The sequence below is a fragment of the Trichosurus vulpecula genome, chromosome 6 (genome assembly GCF_011100635.1).
Source record: "Trichosurus vulpecula isolate mTriVul1 chromosome 6, mTriVul1.pri, whole genome shotgun sequence".
Taxonomy (NCBI): domain Eukaryota; kingdom Metazoa; phylum Chordata; class Mammalia; order Diprotodontia; family Phalangeridae; genus Trichosurus; species Trichosurus vulpecula.
Genome location: NC_050578.1, coordinates 191,873,285 through 191,901,169, shown reverse-complemented (window position 1 = coordinate 191,901,169; position 27,885 = coordinate 191,873,285). Strand labels below are relative to the sequence as shown.

Genomic DNA, 27,885 nt, shown 5'->3' with positions numbered 1-27,885 from the left:
AAAATTCTTTGCTTGAGAAAATATGTTAATTAAACTTTAAGGACCAAATATGGTATTACATTAAAATTTTATGCAGAATATTTTACCTCTGGAAACTGCGACTTATGAAATGAGTATGATATATTGGAGGTTGTGGAGAGAAGAGTTAAGTTTCACACATTATTCACTCAATTTCTTTATAGATTTCCATTTTTTTTGTTAATTATAAAAACTGTGACTTAAGTTTGTTCCTAATTACTGTGTATTCACTTTTTTTCCCCCAAAAGCTATTTATTACAATCCTGTCCTTGCCTATGCTGAAAAACAAAACATATTTTAAGTTTAATTTCTTTATTAAAATAATGGAGATATTATTTAATAAAGATTTCAGTTTTATTTATATGTTAGCAAGTTACTAAAATCAGTATTTTAAAATTTTGGTTTCTGAATAGTTAACTATCCTGTTTTGACATGCTAAAGTCCCAAAGTTCACTATATTACCTTTCATGCTTTCTTTTAATTTTAAGTTATTATGCCTGTTTTTATTAGATTGCAACAAAGTTTTTTTTAAGTCCTTAGTCTTAAATTCTATAGTGTAACTGTGTCATTATAACACATAATATCAAACTCATTCATTTCCAAATACACTATTGCACCATTTCTTGATTCACACCAAAATATCTTGTACTGCATGTCTTTGCTGTATAAACAAAACAAGGTTTACCAACTGTTAAGACCAATCAATATAGGAAATCAAACTTTGGCTGGAAAGCAGTATTCTGGTTATGGAAAGAGTCTATGAAAGGCACCAATACTTGGTTTCTTGCAACCGATATGGTTTTTAACAGCTGGGTTTTAGTTTCTGAGTAGAAGCAGGAAAGGAAGCAAGACGAATCTAAGCTGAAAGACTACTGCTCATTCTCTAATCTTTAAATAAAATAGGGCCTACTCTAACTCCTGGGAGGAAGACAGCAATAAGGAATGGCAGTGTGGACGAGATTCACACCCCCAAAATAACTGTGATGTCTTCCCATCTGCAACTATCACCACTGCACTGGCACTCTGCATCTATGTATTAGGTGAAATACATCTAAAGCTTTAATGATGAAAGGGCTTAATTTCTTTAGTGAGCTAATTTGGTACATTCTTGTGCAAATGTCTAGGTAATTTTTTAAAAAAAACAAAATTATCTACTGTAAAAAGACTTTAAAAAAAATTAGTCTAGTTCACTCCACTCCAACTAGGTCAAAATGTCTATATTCCTTCTTTTTAATTCTTGCTCAGATTCTGGAAATTTGAAGATACAGGGAAAAGCTTATTTGGAATTTAACACCTTAATTCAACAGGTGTACCTTAAATTTTTCAAATATTTCTGGGAAAAACCCTATAAATAAAAGTGTTCTTTATCTATTTCCTTATCCTTTACTCATGAAACCTACAATGAGTTTTTTTATAATCAGGGAGAGAAAAACTTACCTAGTTGATATTTTGAATAATAGTTTGCCATTTGTCCACTGTTACAAGATTGTCGCTTATGTCTTTTTGTTGACATTTCAGTGGTCTTCCATGAAGGTCTTTTTCTTTTGTTCAATTTACTAAGAACTTCAGAACTATCAGAAGCATTCTTATCAAATTTAATATGTTTGTCTAATTTATTGCCATCGAGTTGGCTAGCAAAAGTGTCGGGTGAAGAATTATTTGCTTTAGATTTTTCTATTGCTTCAGATTGCCTTTTGAGAGAATTTTGCCGGGCAGAATGGGATCTTAAGTTACAGTGTTTTGCTTCTTCAACATAAGTCTGATGATTACTTCCACTTTCAACAGATTCAGGAGAATAAATGATTGTATTTAGCTGAAATGGATTTCTTTGTTCAATATGATTGATTTTCCTTAAAAATATCCTACAGTCTTTAAAGGTTTTTGACCTCCAAGAACTTGAACACATTTTTCCTTGTCTTGATACTTTCCCAAAATCTTTATGGCTGTAATTTGTTTCATTCTCTTTAGCATGTAATTTAAAAATGCTTTCTAAACTAGCATGTGTGCTGTAGTTGGGTAATTCTACCTTCTGTGGCAAAAAAGCATCCCTGATTTCAGGTGCTAAGACCAACTGCTGATTTTCTGCTCTGCTTTTTCCTTGAAGTGTGATGTCAGCATTTGTTCCCCCTGCAGTCTTATTTAAAAACTGGTTCTGGCAGAAAAATCTTAAGTTTCTTCTTTTAGATTTCCAATCAACTGTTCCATGATTGTGAAGCTTTTTAACTTGTCTCCATCTTTCATGCTGTAGTCTCTTAAATTCAGTTCTCCTCAGTCTGGCTAGTGTGAAATTACTTTTTACATTTAAGACTGGAGATCTAACAATTTTACGCAGTATCTGTAATTTCCCTGCTGATTTTGAAGGAGAGGATAGTGCAAATTTTTTAAAGTGCTTTCTGAAAAGGCTAGTATTATGATCAGATTGTTTGGTTCCAACTTTGATTCCTCTGGTATTAATTACTTCCAAAGGATTTCGAGCATTTGCTTTTCTAACTAGTGAAAGAGACTGTGTTTCTGTTGTTTGCATAAACCAGGTACAAAGCTCATTCATGTCACACTTTTTCTGAAAAAGCATTTTTACAGGTGAGACTTCAAGTTCTAAAAGGCAGGTTTCCAAAGGGCTTGGCACTTTAAAACTACCATCCTCCTCTAAGTGACCTCTTGCTTCATGAAGACAATTTTCTGTTTCATTTCCACTCACTTGCACCCAAGCATTAGTTATCTGCTCAAATCTATTGTTTAGCTCCTCTAACAAGGAATCATTTGAAGTAGTAGTTGCCCACCACCTAAGGGAGGGGCTTGATGAAAAAATAGGATCCAGCGATACTTCATTAATAGTTGTGAATTTACCATCATCAGGATTCTTTTTTGTATTACCTGAATTCCTAGCTCCTGAGGTATCTTTGGAAGCTATTTTCATATTTGAGTATTTGCATTTTTCTTTTTGATCTTTAGTTTTTTGGAAATGTAGTTTATATGGTTTACGTAGCAAGTTGTTTCTATAAGCAAATGAATTAGAAGATGCTAGGGAATGTAAAAAATGCAGTGATGGCTTTCTGTCCCTAACAGAATGTCTCAAAGGTACTGGAGAAGCCATATTCTTCGATCTCTCGTCAAATAAATCAGCTTGAGGGCCTTTTGTATTATCCATTTTATTGCACTGGTGGTGTTCATGCTTCTCTTCTGATAGGTTTTTTTCTAGCATACTGTCTTGATCTAAAGGAGGCAAACAGCTGCTTATACATACTTTTCTTTCTTGAGGTGAAACCCTATTAATAGTTACAGATATGCCAGAGATTTTAACTTTTGCAGGTCTACCAGGTTTCCTAATTACTGTCAAAGGCTTCTGGCTTGTCCGGATAATATTGCTGTAAGGGTAGGGTAACACAGATTTGTTCTTGATAGGTCTAATGTGTTCATAACCAGATGCAAAGATCTCCTTTTCAGTAGTTAAACTTGGTACAGCAGTCATTCTTTCACCCAAACCAACATCTGCTGCTTTCTTATGTTTCAGCCCATTATACTCATGTAAAAAATCAGCATTACTATTATTAAAAGGTATAGCATTGCCTAGGCTACCTTCTGACACATGCCTTTTAATTCTTCTTGATCTTCCATAAACAACAGTCACTGTGATACTTTTTCTACTAATACTCTCATTTAAGCCTGATACTAGAGCTTCTGTGTTTTTCTTCCCAATACTGCTGATGTGCTCACTTCTCCGTATAGTGCTTTCTAACTTATCAACTTTAGGTTTCGGTGGCCTTCCAATTGGTCGCTTAACCTGTTTTACAACTTGAGGACCTATTTTTTTAGGCCTACCTGGTTTTCTTTTTAAAGATGATTCACTAGCACTGTTTGATTTATCTATACATTCTTCCTGCTGCTTACAACTACTCATATCAGCTATATTTGCTGAACAGGGTTCTAGTTCTATAGTTTCTTTTACACAACTGGATTTTTTTTGTTCTCCTTGTGAAGTATCATTTTCTGTATTACAACTGTAATCATCAAAATATGCACCAGGGAGACTCTTGTTTTTTTCAGTTTCTTTTCCTACTGAAGGGCTAGTTGGGCATTTTTCAAAAGAACAGAGGTTTGCATTGGAAGTACTGACAGATGTTAAAGTATATTTGACCCCTTCACTACTATTAACCTCTGAAAGAAACATGAGTTTGATAGGACTGGAGTAACTGGAAAAAGAATTTTCAACAATTTCAGACCTTGTTTGTGAAGCCAAACTACCCAAATCTAAGTGGTTTTTTTTGAGGCTATCGATTCTTTGATCCATTACATTGGCATGCTCTACTGTCACAAGACAATTGCTTTTATTACTATTGCTGGATGACACTTTGGAATGTGATAAGAAACTCTGTTCTTTACATGTTTCATTCACACAAAGGTTCAAATTTCTAGTAACATTTTGGTCTTTACAATGAACATCTTCTTTCAACTTCCTGGATATTTTATAGCCTTCTGATAATGGCTGATTATCCAACGTATTTTTGGCCATATTTATAGTATCTTCTAGACGCTCCACCACAACTTGTAAATTTGTATTCCTTGCGATTTCATTTATGTCTATGCTGTTTGATCTATCAACCTGAAGATCTTTCATGGTATCTTTTTCTGTAGACTTCTTGGCCTTGGGAGATTTTTTAAACACAAAATTGTTTGTTACATAGACAGAATACCACCCAGGAGGCACTATATTTCGCCTTGTTCTGTTTAAAAGTCCAGTAAAATCATCCTTCAGAGGAATATGATTGTTTTCTAATCTAGGATTTTCTCTATGATTTTGTATTTTCTTTTCAGCTATAAATTCTTTCTGTGATTTTGTTATGCTCATTTTCTCTGGTGTGGTAGCTGCAAAACTTTCTGAAATGGGGTCAAAACTAGAGTTCGTTTCCAAACTATGAAGAGGTAGTTGCAATGACTGTATTTCATATACTGGCAAAAATGTAGATGCTTCTTCACGATTTGAACTTTGAATGATTTTCGGATTTTGGAAAGCAGAGTCTTCTAAAATGTAGGATTCTTTGTCTATTGATACTTTCTCATCATTGCGTATCAATTTCTTTGAAATTTTTTCAGATGACTTTTTCCTTGCAAAATTTTCATCAAGGCTAGCAATTTCTCTCTTTATTTGTAAAGACTGCCTTCTAAACAAAGGTGAATCAGGAGAATTATGCATTGCAAACAAGGTTTCCTGACGCTTTCGGAATCTTGTCTGTATAATTTTATTTTCTACTTTTTTATCATGTTGACTTAACAGCTCCATAAAACTATAATCACTAGCCTTTGCATTATGTAAAAGAGATGTTATTAAGTCACCTAATCTTAAATTATCATTTTCAGTATTACTATCACTACTAGATACTTTTACAAGGTTTGTTATATCTGTAGTTTCAATTGATTTTAACTTTTCGTTAATTCGCTCCATTAAATCTTGAAAAATTGTAGTACTCTCACCTTTGTCAATTTTTTCATGATTTACAAAATGACTTTCTTTTGCTATGAGCAAAGAGTCATCTGGGTTATCAGATGTGTTTGCTTTGCGTAGTTTACCTTCATGCTCACAACTGCTATTGTTGTCTTCTGCTGGTATGAGAGATGGAGGCTGATTGATAATTGCTTCAAGTTTGTTGTTTTCTAAAGCTGAAATGCCTGAGATTGAATCTTTAAGTTTTTCAAATCCTTCAGTCTGTATGGGTGATAACGGTGGTGGTGAAGGACTCCGAGATCTGTTAGTATCCTTAATATTGATTGACAGATCACATACTTCAGGTAAAGAAAGAGGAGTACAAAAGGTTGATCTTGTGGAGTTACAGTTTTGTAAAAGTCTAGAACAGCACCTGTGGGGATTGTAATTGTTGGCAATTTCTCTACTAACCACTGTCTTAATGTGCTCAATAGCTACAGTTTGGCAAGATAAGCAATGAAAATCTTTAATACACACTGAAAGGGGTGCTAAGCCAGAGCTTTGTCTTTCATTCTGTAAACACCCTCTTTCTGTTAGCCTATATTCACCACAACTACAGAACAGACCATGCAAATCATCTTCAGTGAGAGATTTTTGAGATTCTGAAGACAAAACATGTGATGAATTGCAACTGCAAAGTGAAGAAGCATTTTGCTCTTGAATTAGAAATTTCAACATAGTCAAAATTTGTTGCTGGTGATATGTGCACAATGATTCCAAAACTTTGTTTAATGTTGATTTTTCTTTTTCCATTTTAGTAGCTTCCTCTGATTTTGCATCAAGAGTTGAACTAAAAATAAAAATCAAACAAAAATAATAAATGACAGTAAAAGTACCAAAAGTATATGGGACTATATAATCTTAATATTAATAATGAAAAATCTGTTGGGGTTTTTGGGGTTTCAAACCCCCAGTACTAGAAGATCTGCAAAATATGATAACTTTTTCACTTATTTTAGGAATATTTATCAGTGTAAAGGAAAGCTGATGAAAATCAATGAAATAATATGGCAAGAGATTATTTAATGACAAATTCCTATTTTAAAAGAAAAATTAATAACTGCACATAGATCTTAATATTTGAAAAATATTAAATTTCTCAAACATATCAATTATTTTATAGCCCTTAATGGTAAATGCTTTATCATGACTTTATAAGATTTTGTGAGGTAGACATTTTAAAATTATTTTTAATAATCTATTATTGGGCCATATTATTTTTTGTACAATTAAGGAAAGATATACAGAAGAATATTATCTTTCTTTAAAATAAAGAATTGTAACATTAATGAAATATTAAAGAAAATAGAAGTCTATAAGAAAATATTTATGTGATTTGGATCTTAAAAAACTCATAGATTTTCTTACCTAAGGTTAAGTCAAGATATTCTTACCTAATAAAATTTTGAAGGTATTTAAAAATATTTTTATTAAACAACTTTTTGAACTGAAATAAAGTTACTTAAAACTAAATATATTACTTACCTATAATTATTTAATTAGAAATGCTGGAAAAATGTTCATGGTAGAAACTAATAAAAATCTATCTTCAGTTAAGCATAAGATCCAGTGTTGTATAGCAACTAATAAAGATGTCTATATGTATAATTTTTCACCCAGTACCAGTAGCAAGAAGAACAAAATATATTAAAAGAATTCTGTTTCAGAAAAGTATGTATTTATATTAAACATATCACCAAACTCTGAACATGAAACTAGCCTTTCACTTATACTAGATATCTTATTTTTTCTTTATTTTTAAAGCTCATTTTGTGGAACTTTTAATTAAGATGTAGATTTGCTGATAAAATATATCCTTAATATTTAGATATATATTTCTATTGAGGGATATTGTGAATATATCTATGTATAATTACACATACTTACTAATGTGTATTAAATGACATTAAATGTAAACCTTTATTATTTGCCCATTATAAATACCCACATTATACCTAACAGATACATGTAGATTGGAATGTTTCATCTAAAATACATTTTATTTTTGTTATAAATGTAGAAAAGGTGCTTCAAAAAACTGAGGACATGTCTTTTTAAAAAAATAAATGAATTTTTAGTACTCACTAAATTTCTTTTCATGCTAGTGTGAATTTATTGACTATCTATGACAAACTGATATTAAAGTGGGAAGAATTACATCATAAGTAAGCAAATACACTGAAACTGTCAGCTTCCTTGGGGGAAATAATTTGATACTGGAGAACCTGACCCGTGTAAAAATAATTAGGGATAAACACCAAATTGTGCAGTTTGTAACAATGGCACTGTCACTCATGTTTCATCACTAGAAAACTATATGTAACGATATACATAGGAGAAAATGGAGAAGAAAATTAAAATATTAACTCTGGACATGTAATTTCTAATGTTTTTCCTATGCTTTAAGTGGTTTTATATTTCACAAATTGGCAAAACTGGAGATGTACAAGTAAATTAATTCATACAGTTTAATAATAATTTTGTGTGTATACATATGTAAGAAATCCATGTAAATATGTATGTGTGTATATAGTATATAAATATAGCTAACTAATGCAGAGAACTGACTACATGTTTCCCAGGAAAACATTTTATATATTGGATTTCAATGAACTCACTTAATGTCTTCTGGGGTACTAGTTTTTGAAATGGCCAGATACTATTAAAGTCAAGTAGAAGATAAAAATAACAAGTTTTTTTTTTATTTCACTTAAAGAGTAGTCAAAAATATTTAAAGATGTTCAGGTAACGAACTTTTTCAGCTTTTCAAAGGCAAACTAAACAGTTAAAAAAAGGGGGGATGTTTCTTGTTTAATCTTTCCCTTAATGTAATTTCCTAAAATGTATGGAATAGTACAAATCGCTTATTTATATACAGACTCTTCTTTTTACAGTTCCTTTGATACTGGAATCTCAAAGAAACTAGTAAGAGAAACATGAAAACTTAAAGGAAAGAATTTCTTCTTAAATGATAATGTGAAATACTACCAAATATTTTTCCATACAAACTCCTTCTAAATTAATTTTTTTTGGGGGGGGGCAGAGGGAGTTTCTTTTGGTACAGTAATTTTTTACTAGAGGAATTCCTTTTCAGTTATCAACAAAAACATTTAATAATCTTTATTCTGTTACTATTTATTCTGTATACTACAAATAGTTAAGTTCTTATTGAAGTATTTCTAGTAAGTAAATTTATTTTTATTTAGCTTTAGTAAAACTGTTCCCTAGAATTGAGTCAAATACAACAATGTAGTCATTTTTTTCTCTTCTTTTTTACTGAATGAGCAAATCAATCACACACCAGTGTTGTAAATTTATGTGCAAAAGCATTGAAGTGCTTTACTACAAATTACAACCTAGAAACACGTTAACTGAACAATTAAAATTCATACAATCAGATTTAGGTATATAACAACACAAAGAAGGAACAGAATTACAGTACATTTACAACACAAGACAGATACATGGAATTCATTAGAAAATATTGTAATAAATAATTCATGAATTATAGTGCAATTGATTTATGCATAAATATAACTAATTGCCTAAAAATCAGTTTATATTAACAAAATCTGTCAAAATCAAGGCAGCCACAGAGTTTTACTAAATTACTGCGACAATGGAAATACTGCAATTAAAAAACAAATACAAGTATTTGTACTGTAAACAACTAAAAAAAATCAGTCTCACTAAAGTTAGTATACAATTTAATATAAAATTGTCATTAGCTACCAGAAATGGTTTAAACAACTTTACTGAGCAGTAGTTCTAAAAACAGAGGCACTGTTTTTTGTTTTTGTTTTTTTTTCTTTTTAATATAAAATACTTGAGAAACATTCAAATAAGTAGAAAGCACATAGGGGTTGCTTTCACCTTCATTTAAAGGTCTGCTGAAACTGGATTTTTCAGAAAATTGTCATTTAATAAGTAGTGACTGGTAACTGAATTATAAAGTAGTTCAAACATATAACATAAAGAACATTTTAATGGAATACACCGGGGAGAAGGGGAACCCATAAATTTCCCTGCCTTTCCTTGTTTGTAAAATCAGAGGTTAGCCCAATAATCAGAAACAAACACATTTTGCTTCTTTTAAAACAGTTATGGGTTGATCATTATCTATAGACTATCAAAAAATATTTTAATATACTATTTCTGACCAAAAATAAATAATGCAAGTACTAAAATGCTGCAAATTAACTATAATATTACCTATAAAACTACTGATCACTGTGAAGTCAATAGTAAAATGATCCCTGATTTTATGAATCCTGTCAATTTTTGGTCAGGTCATCTTTTAAATGATATAAAAAGTGTACTGCATCTCTTCCCTTTACTATAAACTTCTCAATCAATTTATTTAATGTAAATATAGTGTGAGGAATAAAAAAGGTCAGTACAATATAAATATTAGGCAACGCATTCAAGTCCCCAAAGTTTTGCAAGTAAAATTCTATATAAAGAGGTCACAAAATTGAAACTTTTATTTTACTTTCAACTTGTTTTTGCAATGGGAGGGGATATATTAAATAATCGATCATCGTTCTGGCCCTCACAAAATATGGCTTAATTCTTTAAAAAGAAAGATGACCCTGACATCTGCTGTTTTGTAATCTATTAGGTATAGCATTTCCTTTAAAAAAAGTATGTAAGGATTCATATCCTATTACCTATTCTATAGGTAACAATAGTTGAAGAGGGTTCAATATAGACCTAAGAGACCAAATAATTAACAACTTGGTTGTGCCATTTATTTTCTCATTTGTTACTTTAAAATATATGAGCAGTTTTTAAGGTTAATGACTGAATACTCAAGTATTATTATACATGTGAGCATTAACCTTCACAAACACAAGTGTAAAAACCCAAGTATTTGAGTCGGTACATTTCTTTAAAAGTCACTTAAAAGCCCTGCTTTTGGACTTAGGAAAACTGTATTAGAAAAGTCATCTAAACCTGAATCTTAACACAGAAAAAGGACATTAGTTCAGGACTGAAGTTATATAAAAAAATCTCTACTCTTTTCACGCAGGGATTTGCTTTTATAACATTACCCAAACTGCATATTCCTTTAAAATCCAACAAGGATACTTTAAAAAAAAACTGCTATATGAAGGTAACTGGTCTCTCCTAGTATCTAATAAAAGTTAAAATGTACTACCCAACTTCTAACTACCCAATTAATTAGGAGTTTACATTAATGAAAGTTCAAAACAGCTTCAGTGTTTAATATTTGTAATTCTATTCAAGACCCTGAACAAACTGCAAATTTGGTTATTAGCAAAATGAAAATGTATCGCCCACCAAAATGAAAATCTGTTATTCATTTTGATAAACTGAAAATGTTTTGAAATGTCACAGCAGCAAATACATTTAAAGTTACAGTGAGGTTTTTCAATAGTAGGAGTGTGACACAATCCTTAAATTAAATTTAAAAGTAGTCATAACATCAACTAACCAGCACGTTTAAACCAAAAATTACCATTCTCAAACTTCTCTGCACATTATAAACATGCTCTAAGTTGCATTCAACCTTTCTTCTCTAACCTTACAAGTTAGCTTATTTTTTTTTCAAACTAAAAGGAAAATTAAGTCATTTTAATAATTAAATTATTATATGTTCTTAGTATTCCATCTTATATTAAAAGGATTCTAGAACTGCTTGGGGTCAACTATATTTGTCAGTTCTTTTAAGTATATATTTTGTAAACCCCAATTTCTTGCTAAACCAAGAGTAAATTATAAATGTCCTGTTTTGCCTACTAAAACGTACATTTAAGTTTTCTTTTATATTTTTAATGGATGCTTTGAATGTATTTTGTGTTCTACAGAATGTACTGTAGTGTACTAATACTGCATGCATCCATTTTTCCTTGTATGGATAGAAGTTTTTTCTTTTTAAAAAATTTCCTTTGATTTACTTGAGGTGTTTACAATAACTGTAAATATTGTTATGTAAAATGTTTACAAACCATTAATCATTTATTTCCATAATAAGATGGTTTAACTGAATGGCTGGGGTGGTCCTTCACCGATAAAAATAATGCTTCACATGACATGTACTTGTTTTTCCACAATGTCTTATGCTATTGACTACTAAAGAAAACCTGAATTTTTCTTTCACCTATTTATACAAGGATTAAATAGAAACTATCAGAATTAAGTGAGGAACTCTATAATTCTGTCCACAGTGAAAACCCTGAATAAAACTTTTTTTCAAAAAGGCATGTATGTGGTTTTTGAACTGTAAAATTTCATGTCTCCTGTCAAAGTGAGCATATGTAATTCCCACACGTGTATTACAAACACATACATACCTGTGTGCACGTGCACACACACATGCACAGACACACACACGCGCGTGCACACACACACACACACGCACATCATTTTGCTAACAAGTAATCTACACAGGCTTGCTGCTATTTTTGCAGCTGCCAGTCCCTGAATCTGTCATATTAAATAACCCAGTGTCCGGTAATCGGAGTTTCTTCTTCGGCGGAGTCTTCAGTGTTCCAGATCTTTCCTTTACCTTGTATTCTAAAGTGCTGTGAGGTACCCCATAAATTCCTTGTGCTTTGGAAACACTCATTTTTCCACTCATTACCATTGCAATAGCCTCTTCCATTATTTCATGATCATACTGCCGATAGCGGCCACGTTTTTTCCTAGGCTGCTTATTATCTTTGCGATCCAATCCATCTTCTGTATTTTCAGAGTTTCCATCAACTGTTCCATTTTTAGAATTAAGACACAAAGGAGAGAGGTCCCCATGTAGAAAGTAAGAGTCAACATTTGAGTGAGTTACAGGCCCAGAACATTCTATTTTGTTCTGTTTAGGGAGTATATTTTTCAGTTTTTGAAGAGCTGATCCTTCTAAGACTGAAGAGGTTTTGGAAACTTGATACATAACATCCAGAAGACCAGAACCATCAGGTTGTGGTTTTGAAACAGAACTTACTCGTAGCTGAGGAATTTTTAACTGTACAGTAGGACTTGAAGTTTCATATTGAAGGCTTTCATTTTTTTCTTTAAATTGAGTGACCATTCTCTGTAGAGTTAACTGGTGGAGGTAACTGGAAGCTGTTGGGAATTTTAATTCTGAGGTTTCAAGTAGATTGAGTTTACTTTTTTCTGTGCGCTCTGCTTGAGCTCTTGCCCATAAGGCTACTTTTTGCAGCACTGCACAAGTTTCTTTACTGTCTTTATATGAGTAACTATCATTGAAATCTCGAGTTTTGTTTTTAAAAGATGCAGGCTTTCCTGCTGGTAAGGCTTCTAAGTGGAGAAGTAAAGTTTTTTGAGGTATGCCATAAAGTATGCCTGCTTTATTTATGTCCAATGCTCCAGACTGAATGTCTTTCAAAGCTTTTGAGAGCAAACCATCTGCAAACTCAGCACTTCTTTCCACATAGTCCTCTCTGTCTCTGTGTAGTCTCCTGGATGGATGGAATGAAACGATGGTAAACTGATGCATGAGAGACTCTCACACAGCTATGGAAGGGGAGGGTCCACTCCTTTATTATACTCCTTGCTTAGGTAACATCACTGCTTCTGACACTTTAAAGTCTTTGAGACGTGGTAGTTACTCCTTATCATAACAAATGCTATAGTCCTGGTAGGACAATGTGTCAATCATACAGTGGTCTCTACGGGCAGACCTTCCAAGAACTTAAAGTCCTAACTCAGTAAATACATAATATTCTCATGTTGTTGCTATTCCCTCTGATAGATGCTTGCAGAGCAACATTGATATAATTTATACAATTAGTGTTCCATTATAAAAATACCCAAATCCTAAAGGAGCTTTTGTTAGTAGAAACGTGACGTTACCGCTAAACAAGTAATAAAAGAGTCAACCCCTTTATAGGAATTTATAGGAACATTACCAAACACAAACATCCCACACTTCCACAAGACTAAGTTTTCTATCTAAAAACTTAAAATTCTATACTTAACCATAACCATATATTTGGATAATAAAACCCAGTTTTAGATATTTTTAATATCTATTTATTTTTCTACTAATGTATCAATTGTAAAACTTCAAATTCATACAAAAGGTTTAATGCATCTTATGACTCAAAAATGCCTGATGTTCTTAGGTGAAACAAATTGTTCTCTAATATGTATAGGTGACAAAAGGGTCCTGCCATAGCTAAAAAAATGGGAAGACACCCAAATTATAACAAAATCTAATAGAATAGCATTTCATTAATGGTTATTTATTTAAATTAATTTAATGGTAGCTTTCGGCACATAAAATAACTTTTTATGGTCACTGCTGAGTATATATACCAAGCAGTTTTGCCACCACATACACCTAAGGAAGAATAAAAATCAATACTATGAGTTATTTTTTCATTAAGAATTATTAAATACAGTACTTTTAAAACTTGTTCATGTTATTTTAAAAATTTAAGTATTGAAGTTAAATGTTCTGCTCAAAATGTTTCCTAAATAAAGTCTTGAAGTAATTGAAATTATCTTTTGCAGTCCTGCTTCTTAGTTTGCATTCTGTGATTAAACTCGCATTTTAGCAACATGAACTAAAGTTTGGTGATTGTTCTGATAACTTTTCTTTAACAGAAAGAGTAAAAAAAAAGAAAGAAAGAAAAAAGACAAATGAAAGGTGTGATATAGACATTTATGAGTGGTAAAAATTCTGAAGAAAAATGATGTATAATGTGTATAAGTATACTCAATATATCATAAAAGCTCTGTCTTCAAAGATGTATTTTTGCATCAACTAATAATTATTTCCTAGATGTGGCTTACCCAGACATAGAATTTTCAGAAGATGGATCACATGTTGAGGACTCTTCGGATCTTGTGCTGGTTTTCTTTGTAGAGAGATCTAATACTCCATCCCCTATAATTTTTCAGAAAAAAAAAGATAGAATAAGTTTTAAAATGTAGGCATTTTATGTTTCGCCTTTTGTCATCAATATATTCAACAATACATCACTCTTCTATTTCTATGTTTTGCTTTTACCTGTCATTTAATGGCTTTCTCAGCATAGAACTAACTGTTGGAGGTGGGCAGTGATTCGGAAGCAAGAGGAGGAATAAAGAGAAACTTCTACAAGCTGGTACTATAAAATTCTGAGACAATTAGTATAAAGAACTGGACAAAAGTAAAATAAGCATACTTCATAGATAAAATCAGTTCATTGACACTTCCTATCACAAAGGAAGGTAATTTGATATTATTTAACTACATAAAATCAATCTTCAGCTATTCTTTCCTAACTTACTAATTTATTCAAAGCAGCCTGTGATGCACTACGTATTTTTTATGTAGTTGGCTTTTGGGGAGAAGAGTTGTGTTTAGAGTCAGAGATGTAAGGGGCAGGGGAAAATTAGAAAGAAAAGATGAATAAGAGCGTAATATTTGAGAAAACCTTTCCAAACCTTCACAATTTGAAGTCCTTAGGCATTCATGTTTTTAGATACTATGACTGTATTTGTTAGAAGAAAGGAGGAAGAAAGAAAAGGAGAGAGAAATCAACACTAAATACAGTTCAAATGTCTATGGAATGATTTTGAAATATTTGTACTTGCTACAGAAAATGTAATGAGAAAAAGAAGGCATCAGTTTTCAACTATGGTGAGTTTTTTTTTTTTTAAAGAAAAGATACATAGGCAATCTTTAATTTATCCCACTAAATTCCTCCTCCTAAATTCTACAAAAGCAGGCAAAATTATGGAATAATTATTGTGTCCAGACTATTAGTCTTAGATGAGTCCAAATCTAAAACAGCAAAGTTCTACTTTCTATATGTGGTATGTATGTTATTTTTATTGAAGCCTACAATATAGTAGCAGCTAAGTGGCACAATGAATACGGCACTGGTCCTGGAGTCAGGAAGACCTGAGTTAAAATCTGGCCTCAGACTCTCGAAGGGTGACCCTGGGCAAGTCATTTAATCTTTTTCTGCCTCAGTTTCCTCAAATATAAAATAAGGAGAGTAAGAGCACCCATTTCCCTGTGCAGTTGTGAGGATCAAATAAGAGAATATTCATTAAAGTTGTTTAGCCCATTACATAGCATGTAGTAGGTAACTAATCAGTATTTGTTCCCTCACTTCCTACAATATGTTTTGCTACATTCATTTTGTACTACTTATTATATAATTCTACTACTTTGAACTGTTCAAGTTTTAAGATTGTTTCATCTTTCCTTTTTGTACTGTTGACCATGTCAGTTATTTGATATGAATCCTTCAAGTCAGAACACAAACAACTCTGCCCTCCCCATCATAATATTGTTTCTACTGGAAAATAGAATCTATTTTATGATATAATTCATGATATTGCTACCAGGAGCATATTAGGATGAAAACTGAAGACTTTGTACTAAAACATAATTATAACGTAGTTGACATACTACTCCAACATTCTGCTTTATGAAAATAAAATTTCAGTGTTTTAAACACTTTCCTGATCTAACGAAAAAGGTCCAGATTATGAAACTGAAAAACTGCTCAACTGTTATATGGCTCACCAAAACAATGAGCCCCTTTTAACAAAGAGAAATTTTAAGACTATTCATCATGTGAAAATAAGTGAGTTAGAAAAATCCATTTTTCTTAGGAAGCTATGTGCCTGTATTAATTTTATAATGTTAAAAAAATTAAAAACCTAAGACAATGCACAGGACTTTATGGATATGGGCACCATTTCAGTATCTATGTGATCATTACAAGAAAACACTTAAAAGCATATTTTGTTCTGACAGTAAATAAGATTTTTACATCTAACAACTGATTTTAAATGACTATACATTAAAAATACTTAATGTTAAATGTAACCTTATAATACACTGAAATAATACAATACAGTATTAAACCTAGAGTCAGAAAAATCCTGTGTCTGCTTTGACACTTCTAAAAGCTAATTTCCTTTGACTATAAAATACATATATTGGGGCAGCTAGGTGGTGCAGTGAGTAGAGCACCAGCCCTAGAGTCAGGTGGACCTGAGTTCAAATTCAGCCTCAAACACTTGACACATGTGCTAGCTGTGTGACCTTGGGCAAGTCACTTAACCCCAATTGCCCTGCCCCAAACAGATATATTGAAACCTGCACTACCCACCTCATAGGAAATAAGGAAAGCACTATTAAAATTATTTTCTATATATATGTATTTGTTATACAATGTATCCCAAAAGTATTAATGTAGTTTTAGACTCCAATAGCTGAAAGTGAACAGAGGTTTCAGCTACTAAAGTTTAAAACTGCACAAAAACGCTTGGAACATCTTGTATACACACATATGTATAAGTGACACCCGCTAGAAATGTTCTGCATAATCAAGTTTCAGAGTAGCTGAATGGTTTAACTCTTTAAAGTTTACATTTTTTAAGTTTACATTTTTTCCTTAGACTAGAGCAGGGGTGGGGAACCTGTGGCCTCAAGGCCACATGTGGCCTCTAGGCCCTCAAGGGCAGCCCTTTCACAGAAAACTTCATAGAACAAATCCCCTTAATAAAAGGATTTGTTTTGTAAAACTTGGACTCAGTCAAAAGGCTGCCCTTAAGGATATAGAAGGCCATAGGCGGCCTTGAGACTGCAGGTTCCCCACCCCTGGACTACAATATTAAAATTGGTTGAGATCCTAGAGGTCATCTAGTCCTGGGATCATAAAGTTAAAGCCTGGAGGCACAGTCCAACTGATTCTTTTTAAAGATAAGAAAACTGAGGCCCAGAGATGTTAAATAACAAACACATTTTCTGATAAAGGTTTCATATCTATAATATATAAGAAACAGATTCAAATTTATAAAGAGTTGTGTTTTCCCAATAAATAAATGGTTAAATGATATAAATAGGCAGTTTTCAAGGGAAGAAATCAAAGACATAAAAAACCACATGAAAAAATGATCTAAATCACAAATAATTAGAGAAATGTAAGTTAAAACAACACTGAGGTTCTACCTCATGCCTATCAAATTGGTTTTAAAAAAGGGCAAATAAGTCTTGTTGGAGGGGCTAAAAAACTCCAACAAAAACAAAAAACTAACAAGTTTCAGAAGCTGATCCTAAAAGATCTAAGCAAGCTGGAATGTCAAAACTAACAAGATTAAATTTTACAAGGATAAACATAAAGTTCTTCATAAAGCTTAAAAAATTAACTGGAAAAGCATAAGCTTATAAGAAACCTGGTTCATATGGAACAAAACAAAAACTTCTGAAGGTACAGTGACAAGATTGCCAAAAAACCTTAATGCAATCCTAGACTGTATACACCTGCAACAAAGGTAGTTATACTCTCACCCTACTTAGTGCTAGCTAGACAATATCTAGAGTACTGCATTAAATTCTGGATATAATATTTCAAGAGACTGGACTAACTAAAGATTGAATGGAGGAGGCTAAGATATGGAAAAACCTTTAAATTATACCAAACAGGTATTGGTTAAAGGAAATAGGGATATTTAACTAGGAGAAGAAAATGCTTAAGGGAATTACAGTAGTTGTCTTTAAACATTCTAAGAGTTCCATGCCAAAGAGGGTTTACATTTTCTTGTTAGCTTCACAGAGCATAAAGAAGAAGAAAAGATGTGGAAATTACAGAAAAGATGACGAATGTTGAATACAAGTACAAATTTCCTAACACCTAGAGGTAACCAAGAAGGAACTAAGTAGTAGATTTTCCCCCTCACTTGAATATACCATACAACGGCCAGACAGCTACCTGTCAGGGATGCTGTAGGAAGGATTCTTAGGCACGGGTTAGACCATATGGCATCTCAAGTTCTCTCCCAATTCTTGATGCATATAGTCGTTATTTTGAAGAATAATAACTATTATTCTATAATAAAATTATATTCTCAATCTACTCTAGTGAATAAGGTTGATTGACCTTATAGTATGAGGTCTCAGGTGTCTTTGTTCACTTGTATTATTTTGCCTGCACCTTACAATTTTTTCTTCCTCTGCTTTTGCTGTAAATGTAATCACTCTACCAGCTGGTAATACCTATTATGAAATATTCACTTCTTTTAATTTACTACTTTGAATCTACTTGTCTTAGAAACTAGATACCCCAATTCTTTATAGAATACTTTGGTTGCAAAGTAAGAGTAACGAGGTTTTGTTTTGGGGTTTTTTGGATTGAGGTACATAACATTAGTTCGTAGTTTTTAGCTGTGTTCTAGGTAGGCAAAGTGTTAGACATATGAAATATTTTATCTGTGTTCCAAATGTTCTTCATAAAGTTTAAATTGTAGACCATCATAAAGTTGATAAAGCTCAAAAAAATTTCCGAGTATACAATCTGTTCATTTTCTCTGAGACAAGACTGTAGAAAAAGACATTATATTTACTTAGGAACTTTCAGAGGAAGTTAACCATTTCTCTGAATGCTATATCACAAGTCAGAATGTATCCTTGACATTCAGTGCCTATAAGTGCTGAACTCTTGTGTTCTTGATTAACTGTGGGAGATCCACAATCTAAATTAAATATGATCCCTGCTATTATGGAATTTCCAGTCCAACAGGAGGTTAAGATATACATACCATTATGTACATGCTATATGCTGCGATACAAACTGCTATGTGAAGCAGCAAAAACCAGAGCATATTTACACAAGGCTTTAAGATTTGTCAAGTGCTTTACATCCATCTAAGCCTCAAAACAAGCCTGTGAGGTAAAAGATAAGCCAAAAATCCAATAGTGACCATTTTACAATATATGCAACATTCTATAAGAAGAATCTCTGCATCTGTTCTATGGGATCAATACTGTGGTTTTTTTTTTAAGTGAGAGCTTTTATTAGCATTTTGTTTTTATATTGCTTGCATTTTCAATATTGGCTTTTTCAATTACATAGTTTGGTTCCTTTTTAGCAATCTTTTCACTTACACTACTGTAGATGGGGGCAGCTAGGTGGCGCACTGAGTAGAGCATCAGCCCTGGAGTCAGGAGAACCTGAGTTCAAATCCGGCCTCAGACACTTGACACATGTATTAGCTATGTGACCTTGGGCAAGTCACTAAACCCCAATTGCCCTTCCCCTCAAAAAACAAAACAAAAACAAAACACTACTGTAGATAAAACTTTTCCAAATGCCTATGGATTCTTCTAAGTTTGGAAGTGATCTTGTATTGATGAAAATGACAAAAAGTATGGGTGTATTAGAAAGAATGGTTGTTTTGGAGTCAGTAAACTTGGTTCAAATCATAGCTCTGCTTAATCTCTCTGGGCTTTAGTTTCTTCATTTATAAAATAAGGGAGTTGGGCTAAATAACCTGTAAGACTCAAGTTCAAAAATCTATGAGCTACAACGTCACTTGCAAAAAGGAGGATTTGGAGATCAATAGAAACTTGCATGGGACTCCTTTCCTAACAAAGGAGAACCCTTTTCTTGAACAAGTCTAGCTATTTTATAACTTGCTACATTTCAACATGCAGGTGCATCCATTATAAAATCTTTTGTTTCTTCTGAAATATGAAATATATAAATGACACTTAATTGAGTGAAAAAAATGGTTGGTAGGTCTTTATAGTTTTCAGAAACTCTAGATTCATTCTGGGTTTTTGCCAGACGACAGCATTTACATTGGCTCCAACCCCATTCTCTAACTTTACATTACTACTCTTTTTTCTACTGGCTTTATTTTAAGGTTACAAGAACTTAAGTGTCTCACTAAATGTCTGTAAGTATCTGAACTTAAACCTATATAACAAGAGCTAAAATTTATTATCATCTTTGGAGGTAGTCTCTTCTCAACAATAACAAAAAACATTTTTATTGATAACTTGAGCATAGGAGGTACCTCAAGGCCTTCTTCAGGATTACATTTTGTTTTAATCAGGTATCGCGTGTGGGTTTTTTTTAAAAACAACTGCCAAGCTTTATATTTGCTACATACAGCTCAGTTATGTGACCGTAAACATGTAGAAAATTGCCTATGAATGTCTGCCCATTCCCTACCTATAGTTTTGCTGAGGACATTCTTCTGTATCTGTACAGGCAATCCTTGTTATTATTGCAAATGAGAACGGATCACTACAGAAGTTCAAAAAAAAAAAAAACAAAAACAAAAAAAAAACAAAACAAAACTGTTTCACTTCTAACACATTTGCTGTTCTCCTGGTCACATTTATGAGTTTTAGTTGGATCTAATGACAAGCTTTTTGCATGTTCATTTTTGCCATTTGTCAAGCAATAATGCTTTGCAATCTTCCACTATTTTCCTACATAATGTTTTGCAGTTTAGCTAGTATTCTAAACTGGTATTCTGTTTGACTGACACCTCTGCATGGCACAGATATTAAATGTTTGCAGGCTGAAGGTCTGGGGAAAGAGTTTTTATGTCCTTTACACTGCTACTCTATGCTAGTTAGTCTTCTTAAGAGTAAAAGTCAATGTTTTTCTTTTTGTTTCCAGTTATTTGTTATCATAGAGAGCACTGCAGTGAATATTTTGGCATCTACTGGATCTCTGTTTCTGTGTCTGATTTCCTTGAGGGTTATAAGCAGTAGTGGGCTCAATGAGTCAAAGGGTATGGACAAGTCTCATTACTTTTCTTTCAAAATACCAAGCTGAAATCAAAAACAGCTGAACTATTACTCTACAGCAACATCAACAATATATCCCTATCTGTGCCTGACTGTTTTGGTTTTGATGGCTCTGAGTGAGTGTAAACAGCAATTATTTCTGTTCTGGTTAAAACTCTGAGTCTCTCCCTCTCCTGATTGATTCTTTTGTGAAGGCAAAGTAGGCTGTCTTTCACCTCAATTCTTACCTAGCCTTTAACTACTGAATGAGTGTGAAATCAGACAAAAGGACCTGGAAAAGACCTTAGGCCAAAAAGGCCAAAGTATCCCACTGTATCCTGGGTCATCACCAGTTGTCCTGACCTATGTCTTGCCACTGAACTCTGAGGACTCTGGAGGAGAGAGTGGACCTGAAGACTTTGCCCAGTCTTGCCTCACTTAAATCCAATTCACTTGCAAGTTAAGACATCAACCTGATGTCACTGGATCTCTTGGAGAATGAAGGATCATCATCAACAACAACAACAATTTGTGCCCACTGCCAGGCACACAGAAAATGCTAAATAAATGTTTATTTTCCTATCTTCCCAAAGCCTCTTTCAAAATTGACTGTTCTCACTTCTGTGGAACAAATTTACATTTTGCTTACATATTATGGATCATGCTTTTTAACATAGTCATTTATTGTTTGCAATTCTTCTGAAAATAAATTTTTATATAATTTTATTTTTATAATCCTCATATATGTATTTATTGATATTTTAATTTTTAAATTAATTTCTGACCACAGATCTACTGGGAAACAGCTATTGCTGATGTATGCGTGTCAATTACTTTAACATTTTAAGTTTTTCAATTTTATTTTTTATTGTGAACTTAATACCAAATAAAATGATCACTTCAATATGAAACCATGAAATCTATGATGGAGAGCCTGCTTTTCTTTTAAAGCATATAATAAATTAGACACATAACTTTCAAAGCCATGCTGCTGATGTGATTCCTTCTGGCCTTCCTTTTATTGTCTAGTTATTGTTATTGTTGTTTGGGAGGAATTCAATCCCTCTGCTTCCTATCTCTCCTCAAAAATTGAAAATGGAAAAAAAAACCTTTTTAACAAATATACATGGCTGAGCAAAACAAATTTTCACATTGGCCATGTCAAAAAAGGTATGCCTCATTCTTTCTTTTACATCTATCACTTGTTAGACCGTAGGAAGATGCCTTACTGTTAGTTCTCTGGAAACATGGTTGTTTACTACATCTTTACAGTTCTTAAGAATTTCAAAGTCCTCTGTCTTTACAATATTATTATTGCAAAAATTGTCCTCCTGGTTGTATCCACTGTTTACCAATATTTCTAAGTCTTCCTATGTTTTTCTGAAACCATCCCTTTCAACATTTTTTATGGTACAATAGTATTCTATCACATTCATGTACCATAATTTGTTCAATCACTGTTCACTTCCAGTTCTTTGCTATTGCAAAAAGAGTTGCCATGAATATTTCTGTCCTCTTTTCATCTGTTGGGCAGGTTAGGTGTGAGAGTGATATTAACGAGTCAAAGGATATGCACAGTTTAATGACTTTTTGGACCCAGTTCCAAAATGCTTTCCAGAATGGCTAGACCAAACCATAGCTCCATCAAAAGTGTATTAATGTGCCTGTTTTCCTCCAGTTCTTGTACCAACTGCCATTTTCTGTTATCATCTCTGCCAAACTCTGATGAGAAGGAACCTTAAAAAAAGTGGAGGTAATTTGTATTCCTTTAGTAAAGTTGTTAGTGATTTGGAGCATTTACTCATATGGTTGCTGACAGCTTTTGATTTTTTTTCCTTAGAAAACTGCCTGTTCAATTCCTTTGACCACTTAGCTGTTGGGAAACAACTCTTCTTCTTATAAATTTGAATTAGTTTCTCATGCATCTTCAGTATGTAAATATCCTCACATAAATTTCATGTCTCATATTTGTACAAATTGTAAGGCATTCTATCATCCATCTAAAAACACAAGAGTGGTAATTAGACTTGGAACTACCTCAGGTAGTTCCTCAGGTTCCACATTTGTAAAATCTTAGTTCTCTCTAATGATTTTCTTTAAAGCATATAGGAATAATAGAGCAGTCATCTAATTTAATATAAACATTATGTATTCCCTAAGTACATATAATAAGACTTTATGGTATGGCTGTGCAAATTATTTTATATAGTCCATAACCCTTGGGAATTTATTATCTAAAACACTACTGGTGTGAGTACAGTTCACAGATGTTAAATAATTAGAATTAAATGAATATTTATATTTGAAAGAGAGATCACTTTCAGATGGGACTTAGCAATGGGGCAAGTATGAGAAGGGGAAATCAGAGTATCACTTCATACTTGAACTAATAACATAAGCTCCCTGTTTCCAATCTACCCTATACAATGCGACCTGACTAATCTTCCTGAAACACCATTTTGATCATTCACTCTTCTGGTCAAAATATCTTTTAAGAGTTTCTAAGTGCCCTAAGCAAAAAGAGCAGGATTCCTTAGCCCAAAATTTGAGGCTCTCCCAAGTCTAGCTCCAAGGCTGAAACCAATGTTTATAAGTTCATTTCAATTACATGTTTTCAAACATGAACAACTTGTGTAGTCATTGTTCTCAAACCCATCTTGTGTTCTTTAAACTCCAAAGTTTTACTCATATCTTCTCTCCCACCTAAAATACTTTCTCCTTTCTTCTTTGCCTATCCAAATCCTACTCATTCTTCAAGATTCAGTTCAAATCTATTCTTTACAAAGCTCTTTCAGGATCTCTCTCATCTTACGTTTGTTATGCATTTGTCAATCAGGTATTGCTCAAAACCATTTAAAAAAAACTGTTCCAATCCATAGTAACATGTCTTCTATTCTCATCTTGGCAGTGTGCCATAATGAATGGAGAGCTGGCTTCATATTCATGAAAACCTGGGTTTCAAGTCCCACCTCTGTCACACACTAGGTTATGTGACTCATGGCATGCCATCTAATTTCCTGGTGTCTACAGATAATTGCAACTATAAATTGCAAAGCACAATAAACATTGGTTGAGGGAATTCCTTCACCAGAAGTTCCATGAACCAGTTAAATAAAAGAGTCACGTGTCCCACCAGAAAAGTTACTTTAAGGTAGGAACTGTTTATCATCATTCTTATCCTCTATAACACTCGTCTCCAAAGCTTTTGGATCATGTACCCTGTTAGCAAAAAATTAGAACATATACCCTCATTTATACATAATTTATAAATTTTATATGTATGTTCCTATATATTACATAATATAATGAAAAAAAGAGTTTTTAGGAGGAAATGAAGAAATAAATTAATTCTTGAGAAATTATTATCTTTGCATAGCAAAGCAGTAATGCATGCATCCTACTTTGGAGACCCACAGTTCTACTGGACTTTATAAAGCACATCTTTCATATGACAGGCGATATATTTGTGATTAGCTGATTATTGAAATATATGCTAGATTCAGTAATTATAACAGTAACTCTTATCCAATGTCCAGTATTAATTACTTATGACTTTTCCATATTGCTGATCCATTCCATTTTTCCACATCATCTCTCTTACATTCTGTCACTAATTCCTTAAATTTTCTAAGCTACGTTCTTTCCCTTCTTCAAGTCCAGTTCCCATCCCAATGGCATGTAGCTACCTTGAAAAACCGAGCCTATTAATGAGGCTTGAGGTCCCCCCCTGCAACATGTGAGCATGCCTTCATAGACTAAGGTTTCTGAAAAACAAGGAGAGAAAACAATCTCAAAAGGTGTCTCATTTGTGAAAATAATTCAGTCTTCAAACTTAACGTATACTGTAGTTTAAGATGCAAAATGAACTAACCTCAAATGGGTCATTATTTACTGCATGGTAATCCTTGTTTTCCTTCCTTCACCGACCTTATCACACATGCCCCATATTGGCTAATCCAGACATTTTCTCGTCTCAAGAATGGAGCCAAAATTTTGACATACTACCATGAGTTAGTGAAAATTTCTGAATTACACTTTTAAAGAAATCCAACAAAGTGGTAGAGGTGTTAAACAAAAATAAATTTAAATAGAGATTGGCATTACAATTATTTGCTTTCAAGCACCTTTGCATTCTCCTTATGTTATTATTTACAATACCTAAACTATTAAAAACTGTTCATGCTATTCTGTCAAATGATCCCAAATTCTCAATTTCTGGAAAATGAATCAAGGCTTTACCATTTAAGAAATATTTTACACTATTAACTTTCAACTGAATGTTCATGTGACACAGACTCTGCCTTGATCTGTGCTGTCTCTTCAGTTTGCCAACGTCCTTTGTTAAACCATGGTAACCAGAACTGAACCCAATTCTCTAGAAGAAATCTGACAAGGGCAGAGTTCAGTGGGAACATCAACTCCCTTCCTTACAAGCTATGATCTTCTTAATGCAGTCCAAGATCGATTCAGTTTTCGTGGCTGCTATATCACACTGCTGACTCATACTGACCCTGAACAGGTCCAATAAACCCCTCTCAATCTTTTTCTGAACTGCTACCTACTCATGTCCATGTCTCCCCCATTTTATACTTTTTTGCATCCAAGTGCAAAACTTTAGATTTATTCCTACTTTAATTCATTTTATTAGATTAAGTTTAATGCTATAAACTGTCAAGACCCAGTGTTTTGGCTATCCCCCACAACTTAGCGTCACTACAAATCTGATGATGGTCCCTTTATTGAAGTTGCTAATAAAAATGTTAAACAGATCCCTGGGGTTATTCTGCCACAGACCTTCACCAGTGCAGATACCAATTCTGAATCCTTCTGATTCTATTACTATCTAATCCATAGTTCTCCAACTTCTTCACAAGAATAATATGAAATACTTTATCAAAAGTTTTGCTAAAAAGCTCCTCCTTATCTATTAGTTTAATAATCCTATCAAAAAAAGGAAGAGAAGTTTGATATGACTTATTTTTGATGAAGCCATGCTAACTCTTTGTAATCACTTCCCTATCTTCTGAGACTCTGCAATGCCTCCTTTCCTGAACCATAAATCCACTTCCCATCAAAACTGCATGTCCCAATAGGCTTTATTATGTAGGGCTGTCTTCCTTCTGTTCTCTACCCACTCTATCAAGTGGTCTCCCATGGGTTTATTACTTTTATATAGATAAATCCCAAAGCCAAATATCCAGGCCTAATCTTAATCCTGAACTTTATTTCTATGTCATCTATTTCTATGTCAGCCCATGGGACATCTCACCTTTACCTGCATGTGAGCTGAGATGCCAAAGCAAAACTCACATTTTCCCATTACTCGCATCTCCTTCAAATTCCTATTTTTCTTGGGGGCATGACCATTCTTCTAGTCACTTAGATTTGTGCCCTCAAAGTGATCCTTCATGGCTCTTCCTTTTCTTTAAACGCCCCCCTCCACCCCAATGTCTCTCTGACCTGCCCTAGTTACCCTTGACTATGGCAAACACCTAAATGTTCTCCTAATTTCCAATCTCTCCTCTTACACAGAGCCATCAGATTAATATTCTTAAAACACAGTTGTGATCATGCCATTATTCCCCTGCTCAAAAATGTTCAGTGGCTCTCTGTTGCCTAAATGATGAAATAACAAATTTTCTAACATTTAACTCATCAAACTGGCTCCAACATACCTTTTCAGACTTACTTCAAATTACTCCCCACCTTTAAATCCTCTATGTTATGGTCAAACTGTCCTACTACTAGCTGTTTCCTCCCCATGACATTCCATTTCCCATCTCCACATTCACATCCCTCACCCTTACTTTTAGTGACACCACGACTTTCTTCAAGACGTGATACTAAAAACCCTTCCTGATCTCTAAATCACTAATAATCAGGGAAACACACATTAAAGAACTCTAAGGTCCTACTTCATACTCATCAGATTGGCAAAGTTGGTAAAAAGAAAAATGAAAAGTGTTGGGCTACTGGAAGACAGCTATATAAAAGTACTATTGGTGAGACTGGTCTAGTTATTCTAGAAAACTATTTGGAATTATGTATAAAAACAATCACTAAATCATACATATCATGGGTGAGACACACGTTTAGACACAGACATGCGAATATTTGTTTTGCTTAGCTTTCCTTATCTGTTATCGTTTTAAAAAATTTTTAAATGATGACTTGGGGGAAAGAAGAAAAATTATAAGGCTAGTGATCCAAAAAAAAGGGTTGTTTGTAGCATTTAAAAAATAAACAGGTTCAGGAGTCACAAGCTTTGAAATGAATGTGCCATGTTTATTTTATCATTTTGAAAAGAAATCAAAGCTATATAATACGGATGTAGGGTTTCATGTGCAAATCCCTTCTATTCTTCCTTATAAATGGAAAGGCTCGAGTTTTCATTATTTGCCAAGTTCAGAAAAAAATTATTAAAATACAGGTTATTAATTTGATATTTAGGTTTCTCATTAATAACACTGAGAGTATTAATCTAATTTAGTTCTTAGAGAAAAATGACAGGGTATGAAATCTTTTTAATAGATTACTTGGTGAAAAACTTAAAAATATTCTTTGGTACATGATACACACCAAAAATGGGTATTTAATCTTAATCTGAATACCCTATTTGACTTGTATCCATGTGCTCAGTTAATCACAGGGAGTCTATTCAACTTGCTGAAGGCTTCCTTGACATCACCTGACATCTCATGGAGACCAGTGGATCATTAAGGCTATGCCATATCTTGCCTATCTTTATTTTTTTTCTTCATTTACCTGTTGATGCATTTTACTCCTGTTCCTCTTCAAAGTTCCTTGTTGGTTCTATGTTATAGCTTTCTCATGACCATTATGTCTCTCTCCATTGCCCTTTGGGTAAAATCCTTTT

At 33.2% G+C, this 27,885-nt stretch overlaps 1 protein-coding gene across 7 annotated transcripts in view; it reads right to left on the bottom strand.

Annotated features, from left to right (window-relative positions):
- LCORL (ligand dependent nuclear receptor corepressor like) overlaps window positions 1-27,885 on the bottom strand; it is a 167,183-nt gene that overhangs the window by 31,221 nt on the left and 108,077 nt on the right. For 3 of the 7 annotated variants that reach the window (XM_036762892.1, XM_036762894.1, XM_036762895.1), the window contains 2 exons: window positions 14,276-14,369; window positions 363-6,287 (listed from right to left, as the gene is read on the bottom strand). In XM_036762892.1, the coding sequence (XP_036618787.1) occupies window positions 1,436-6,287; window positions 14,276-14,369 (4,946 nt within the window). In that variant the 3' untranslated portion in view covers window positions 363-1,435. Of the gene's footprint in view, window positions 1-362; window positions 6,288-8,685; window positions 12,937-14,275; window positions 14,370-27,885 lie in introns of those variants that run through there. The other 4 variants (XM_036762893.1, XM_036762896.1, XM_036762897.1 and 1 more) reach the window with 4 other exon arrangements.